This window comes from Cyprinodon variegatus, unplaced genomic scaffold, assembly GCF_000732505.1.
Source record: "Cyprinodon variegatus isolate N-32 unplaced genomic scaffold, C_variegatus-1.0 Scaffold715, whole genome shotgun sequence".
NCBI lineage: Eukaryota > Metazoa > Chordata > Actinopteri > Cyprinodontiformes > Cyprinodontidae > Cyprinodon > Cyprinodon variegatus.
The window spans coordinates 368,619-376,428 of NW_015151168.1; the positions used below are offsets into that span (position 1 = coordinate 368,619).

Below are 7,810 nucleotides of genomic sequence, written 5' to 3' on the forward strand. Positions count from 1 at the left end.
CTTTTATTGTGGAGTAACTCAGTTACTAACTCAGTTACTTTTTGGAAGAAGTAACTAGTCACTATAACTAATTACTTTTTCAAAGTAACGTGCCCAACTGGCGACTGGCCAGTGTATATGTTTACATATACGTATTTGAGTAAATTGAGAGGTACCATTTTTCCTTTTTCTTTTTCTTTCTCCCAAAAAACTACACAGGTAATGGAATTTTCAGGAGGAAAACAAATGTGCCACTTTTCAGAACCCATTAGAGGTGTTCTCCTATTTGAAAATTCTAGCGTGCCAGTTTTGGGGGACGCTTAGATTAGAAATCATTTGGTGTGAAAACTTATTTTGATGTCTAACGTGAGCAAATATATCTTGGGTTTCTATAAATGTGCACGTGTAGTTTAACAAGGATCCTAAAATGAGGTTAAAAAGCACTGGTGCAGAGGTCTTACGACCGGACTGGTGAAGAGATTATGATTTTTTGTTAAAATTAGGCTGAAAATTCCTCTATGAAGATCGATCAAAAAATTTATACTGATGTATTAAACAAACCTTATGTGGCAATGTCTGTCTGTTTGTCCTATATGTGGAATGCATGTGAGGTAGAATGTGTATGGTGACATTTTGAAATGATCTAGAATAGTTTTTGATGTGACATTAACATGATTTGCATTTTTACAGGATTGAGAAGGAGCTCTGGGGACATAACAAGGGTAATCGTATCAAACATGTTGCTCAGAGGCTCCGCCTATGAGAGGCTCTGACAAGACCGGAGCAGGTTGCTGTTGTAAGGTGTGAGGTAATTTTTGGGTGTGGAGTGCAGGTAAGATACTGTAGATTAATAGATTATAGATAAAAAATAAATAAATAAATAAATATCCAGAGAGAAGCACAATGGGTGTTTTTGACTTTTTGGGAAACTAAAATCCGTGACGGGGGCATTACATGATTTTAATTTAAAGGGTAGTTTCATTTTCTCTCATTAGGATTTCATTAGAGATTGATTAGGAACAGGATAATTCACACTTCGAGCTAGAACTGAACACAGCATATGGCCAAGATACCCGCAGGAGCTCAGCAGATTAGCTTGGTCAGACTTTTATAAACAGGGCTGGAGAGTTAAAAACGATTTTGGTGTGACCTGACCCTGGGTTTTTCAGCCTCCACTTTTTATTCATTATTATTTGATGAACAGTGAAAAGATAAGTGTTAGTAATGATTAGAGATGCAAATCAATCAGTTTGTCTTAGGCAGTTTCCAAATGGCATAATACACAAATGGCAGTCTTTCGTTTATCTAGATTCTAATCATATGTTAATGATTTGTTGAATATGTCACTTACTAAAAAAATATGTTCTCACAAAAAAACAAGTATATTTATTGCCTCATTTATTGTAATATTTTATTGTTCTATGGCCTTCCTCAGGAGAGGGTGTCTACTGGAAATGGCTATAATACCCAGTGACCCTGAGATATACCATTTAAAATGTTGCTATGAATCTACTTTTCTGAAGAGGACATCATTCTTCATCAACTCAAGTATGTCCGTTGGTCAGCGCCTGCAAACAAAGGATATTTGTAAAACTTTGTCCTTGGTATAGATAATTGAAAACAACACATCATGTCTTTACTGAGTCTTTCAGCTTAAAGCTTCAGGGTCACACTGCTGTGGTCAACATATTTGGTCTAAACTGGGATTTTTTTAAATAAAGCAAATATAGATACTATATATGTTCATTGTTTTTGTACAATTGTTTCACCCCGATAGATAAGAGAATAAAAAAAGGCTTTATTCCACCTAAGAAAAAGACATTCCTTTTTCTACACTTACATTCCGCGTTGTTTGCTTCACTAATGTTTTAAAATAAAGCAAACGAAATGGCAGATTCTTATGCTGATATGTCTATTTATATAGACATATCAGCATTTTTTATTTAACGTTTTTTATATAACATACTAAAAGGCTGCTTTAAGAAACCATTTTTATTCTAAGGAAAGAAATTTAGTAGTTTTTTTTCCATTTCTGATGGACAACAAACCAATATTATACATATTTGACATGAAAAAGTATTTGAAAAAAAAAATAAAACCTGAAATGTATGCTGAGTGTTTGTGTTCAGCCATTTTTACTTTGATATCCACAAATAAAGTTTAAGAGGACCACTATATCTGGGTTTTATAGTCTCTCTACATCCATTTTGAGAAAGCTGGGATATTATATATATATATATATATATATATATATATATATATATATATATATATATATATATCCTCATTGATGTCATACTTGCACCAAAAATAGTTGTATATATCAGCACTGATTCATCCTGCCATTTGTCTGTTTTTGTCTTACAAACAGAAGAAGGTTTAGCTTTGCTTATGTGTGAATGATGAATGTACGTTTGTTTTAGCGCATGCTGCTATGGTATGTTTAGTTCCTGCAAACACTCAGTAAGAATGATTTGAACAGAGAGAGTAAGCCTTGTCACAAATCTAAGCCCAGCACACCAAGTCGGCAGAAAGCAGTCATCTCTTGCTAGCTTTTTGCTTTTGATATGCTCTTTAAATCTTTAAATGATTGCTGTAACAGCTTGTAATGTGTTTCTTTAGATTTTTATTGAGGGCTGTCAGTGACTCTACATATTTGTACTTTCCATAATCACTTACTATGACAGCTTTGCATTGTACAAGTTTGTTGCAAATAATATAGCATCAAAAGTTTCTCATCATGACATGTATCAAATCTCTTGAATTCACCTTGATAAACAATTTCATCAAATAATGATAATAATAAAAAATATTTGTGGCTGTAAGCTGGAATTATTAGTAGATTTATAAAAGATTTATATTTTTTTTAAAGTATATTCTCATCATCCAAAATCAGCATAGTCGAGGAGCTACTACCTTTTTGGAGAGAACATTTTCGGTGAAGAAATACTTGTCCCACAATGAGGACATTAGGGCATTACAGAATCCAAAAAGATGAAGACAGAGGACCTCAAACCTAAACAGTAGATTAAACAATATGAATATAAGTTATCTAAAGTGAAGCCATAAAGCAGATGTGAAATAACTTATCAGACAGGAGAAACACTGCAATTATTTAGGTGATATATTTTGGTCAAATGCAAGGTTAAAACAGAAGGAAAGCAGATTGATGTTTAAAAAAAAAAGTGTAAATGCATGATTGTACAAACACAGAGAAACTAGAAAACAAAGTTGAGACCTTAACTATTATAGTTCAGATTTTTTAGCATTATTGTATTTTTAATAAATCGTATATTATAATATAAAAAGAAAAATATAGTGGTACAAAATTTTCCTTTCTATAGCACATTATAGCTTTAGATAGCTACAGGCCTAGATACAGTGATTAGATGTAGTAAAATATAGGTCAAGCTTATGCAACATTATTTCCTGTATTTGTACCACGTATAATTTAACTACTATAAAATGTACTTTTTTATACACGATACAGCAAGGGCTCAATAGGGGCAAGTCGAGAATTTCAGAATGAACGCCTTTTTAATATAAAAAGTTAAGGGCCGAGTTTTTACGACATTTTAGTGCTCTTAAATGTACCATAATTATTCCGAGGTACATGGAACGCATCTTTGAATGGGCGGAGCCAAAATCGGCCAATGGAAAGATGCGTTCAAAGACACGTTGAGTTACAGACATGTCAACTTCCTTTGGATGAATACAATGAGCTTTCCCACAATTTAAGTTACTTAAACATGGTAAGTTTTCTTATACAGTTTTTAAGGAACTGTCACTGTTTTTTTAGCACATTGTTGAGACTCTTCAGCCTGTAGTCTTTCTCAAATGACATTAATAAGCTTCCTTACGTTGGTGAAATCAGAAGTGTGTGTAAATACGGGGAGCTGGCCCTATAGCTAACCGTCTGGTTATCCTGTGTTATCGCAGGTGATTATCGACTCCGAGTCGGCGGTCATTCTTCGACTCCGAGGGCCGCTGGAGCTCAAGTGTCAGCTGGACAGCACGGATGGTGTGTTCACGGAGACGTTTTCTAGCAGTTTGCACTGCTGCTGGATCTTAATATTACTGTTTTTATGTGTTCCTACAAACTGTGAATAGTACCAATCATATTATTATTCATAACAGTAAATCTAAATGTCAGATATAAGTAGTTTGGATTGTAGAAAAGCGCTGTTGGGATTGTATTAAGGCTAGAACAATTAATCGTAATAATATGATTAATCGATTATTGAAATAATCTTCAACTAATTTAGTAATTAATCGTTAACTGGAGTGTAGAGACTCTAAAACGTGCCTTTAGCTGACAGAGAAACCCACCTAGAACAGCAATTATACCAAAATTGTGTATATATATATATATATATATATATATATATAAATATATATATATATATGTATATATGTAAACCTTTTGCTTGTACTTTCACCTGGTTTAATTTAGCAAAAAATCATTTTTTAAGAAACCTTTTGCCATCTGATTGTTGATTGATTCATCAAAAAAATTATTGACAGATTAATAGATCTGTTCAGTAAAAACGTCTGTTAAGCTGTTTAATATATGGTAGTATATATGGTAGTAAATTCTAAAAATGTATCATTAACGTCCTCAAATAATAGAATTTTAATCTAAATTAGTTTGAGAAAAATATTCTGAAGTAGCCTACATGTATTTGGTTGAGGAAAAAAAATCCATGCAGAGTAAATACTTAAGATATTGTGATGCAGGGAGGATATCTTTTATCCTTTTCTCTAGGTCTGTGGCGATCACCGTGGTCAACAGGATCACGCTCTCTGGTGTTCTGTCAGATGAGCATTCCCCGTCAGACCAGCATACCCATAGTCAATACACATGCGCAAGACGTCATCTACAAATAGACTTTAAAATACCTCAACGGACGTGTATCCCTTTAGTCATGGACAAAAAAACAACAATTTAAGGTGAGATCAGATGAAGGGACACATGCCCCATGACGTAGTTTAAATTTGTTTTTTTCGTACAAAACTAGAGGGATAAACGGGGAAAAACTAAAGGAATATATATATATATATATATTGTACTGACTATGGGTATGCTGGTCTGACCGTGTAAGCTCATCTGACAGAACAATGAATCTTTTATGCCAGAAGCAATCACTTAGAGCAGTTAAAATATCCCCTTAAGCGAGTTTCTTTGCCCCAAACTCAGCAAAATAAAAGTCGTTAAGGACACATATACACATTTTTTTTAATATCTCTCATAAGAAAAGCTGTTGCCATTTTATTCAACAAAATAAAGTTTTTTTTTGCATTTCAAGTTTTCAATCCTTTAGCACCAGATGTATAATATTTGAGTTTATGAGGCCTTAACATAATCAGTGTGCTATCTTTGTTCTTGAATAATCTTATTTATATAATCAGACACATGTAGTGAACAGAAAATCCATAACTTGCAAGCAAACGAAAGCAAAGACTTACACTAATACAACCTTACAAATGAGATCATTTACTTAGAGTTAACCAGATCTTCCATTTCCATTTATTGTGCCTTAATTGTTCAGATTTTACATGTTCAACAACTTGTTTTCTTCTATTATTTTAGAGGGATGTTATGCTAATGCAGAGATCATTATTTATTTTCAGTCTTTTTAAACATCTTCACTAGGGTTGCCCACAATACTAAAAGCTTTCCCAAAATGTTCCCCCAGCCCTGCTTTCTGCTAATATGAAACACATTGGCTATACTAATTGTGACTGCAGTGAAAGATTCATGTTTATTTCAAAAAAATAGCCATTTCCACTAAAGCATTTTAAAACTGTAATAGCAGCTAAAAGCTGACTGACTCTTTTCTTTTGTTTTCTTCCAGTGGTGTTTATGCAAAAAGCAATCTCCACAGCATTTGAGGCACTTCGTTTGCAGGTAAAATCAAAATCCTGTGTCCTGGCGGTCTGCGACAGTCCTCTTCTTATTTGGCCAAACAAATGTGTTTATGAAGAAATAAGCCCAGAAACACCATGTGAAGACATATTTCAGTGGATACAGTAAGTTATGTATTAAATCAACACACTGACCTGTTTTTTTTTCTAATCTTACATTTGAGCTTCTGATGCCTATTTCACAAAATCAAGATTAGCAATTAAGATTTTCCAGATATTCTTGATTAATGAAGTGTTGACTCAGTTGCACAAAAACAGTAACACACGGTTTACCATCGCAATTCGTTATTTGCAGCTAGCCTGTTCCAGGTTAACAGTCGAGCGTAGTTAAGCCTGCTGCCATACATGTTCAGTGGGCTGCCAGTATGGGGCCCCCAAGGAGCAGTGTGGGGTTAAGGGTCTTGCTCAGAGATCCAGAGTGACAGTCTGTGGTAGTGGATTTCGAACTCACAACCTCGAGATTCCAAGCTCTATGCCCTAAACACTAGGTGACCACTCCCGCCCGTACTTAAAAAGATGTGCTCTTTTATGCCAAACATACACTTCTGAAGATGCGGCTAATAGCAGTCATTATCTAGAGAACTAAGCCCAACACAAATTCAGGTCAGAGTGAATTATAGACAGGCCTGCCAAACACATAAATTAATATAATTATGAAAATTTTATTACTAGAACACACTTTATTGGTTTAAGAGGAATTACAAAGTTTTCTAATGATACTGCCACCTGATGCAAAAACACAGAATTGCAACACTCTTCAGCTTGTTCTCATACCTCGCGCTCATACTTGACAAGTTGCTTTTATTTCTTTTTTCTTTTTTTCTCTGTGTACACCTTATGTGCAGTTGCCATTGGTGTCTTGAGTTTAGCTGGATGCCATTCGCCGTGGAGTTTCCACCAAATCCATCTTGAATTTTTGGGGCTTTGGTCGTTTGCTTGGTCGGACTCATTTAACATGGACATCTTGATGTCCAAGCTGCTGAGTAAATTAAGGAAAATAGGCTCCAGGTTTTCATCCATCAGCGCTAAACTACTGAGGTGTCATTCTGTCATCAAACCGCATATTAGTCATAAAGGGTCAAATAATAATGGTATTTTTAATATATTTTTCAGTAAAGAAATGACTCTTTAAGATAATCTCTAGTTGTGTTCTCACAGCAGCCTAAAGTGACCCAAATCCCATTTTTTCTTTTTATGTATCTTTTCTTGACAACCTGAACGACATCGATCTGATTTTTTTCAAATGCAGCCCAGGCCACTTAGCTATGTGCTCCTAAATCCAATATATATCTGATCTTTTCAAGTGCAACCTGTGCCTGATCGGATAGGTGGCATTCATCCGACCTGAACATCATAAGTACTCCACAATGGTCCCTATTCTTCTGCTAAGCAGAAGCAGGAAGAAAATCAACAATGGCGGACGATAATGCGGAGAGCAGTATTTCATTTTGATTTGCTTAAAAAGACTGTGTTAATGCGCTGGCTAAGGTTAGAAATAAAAGATAACTAGATGTGTTCCAACACTATGATCCATGTTTGCTTCCGTAAACGGAGAGAGCACTTGTTACGAGTAACTTCACTGCATCCTCTACTGGCGTAGGGCTGGGTATTGTTCAAAAATTTTCGGTTCCGGTACCAATACCCATACCGGTTCCTGAATGATGCTTTTTTCGATACCAGTTTTATAATATCAATTCGAAGAAAAAGAAAATTACACAACATAATAAAGTACAAATCTTGAGTATTATTTTAAGCTCTAATTTTTCCATTTACATTTTTCCTCTTACATAAAACATTTTTTTTTCATTGAAAAACAGTTGCAAACAAGTCAGTGTCTAATATTCACTGTTACATTGTGAGGACCTTTTTACTTAGCAGTTTTTCTTAACATGTCTGCTTTCTTAGG

At 34.6% G+C, this 7,810-nt stretch overlaps 1 protein-coding gene across 1 annotated transcript in view; it reads left to right on the forward strand.

The window, feature by feature from the left end:
- The first annotated feature begins 3,639 nt into the window (after positions 1-3,639).
- ufsp2 (UFM1-specific peptidase 2) overlaps positions 3,640-7,810 on the forward strand; it is an 11,221-nt gene continuing 7,050 nt past the window's right edge. The window contains exons 1-3 of the mRNA XM_015394926.1: positions 3,640-3,731; positions 3,919-4,000; positions 5,835-6,009. Of these exons, the coding sequence (XP_015250412.1) occupies positions 3,729-3,731; positions 3,919-4,000; positions 5,835-6,009 (260 nt within the window). The 5' untranslated portion in view covers positions 3,640-3,728. The remainder of the gene's footprint in view (positions 3,732-3,918; positions 4,001-5,834; positions 6,010-7,810) is intronic.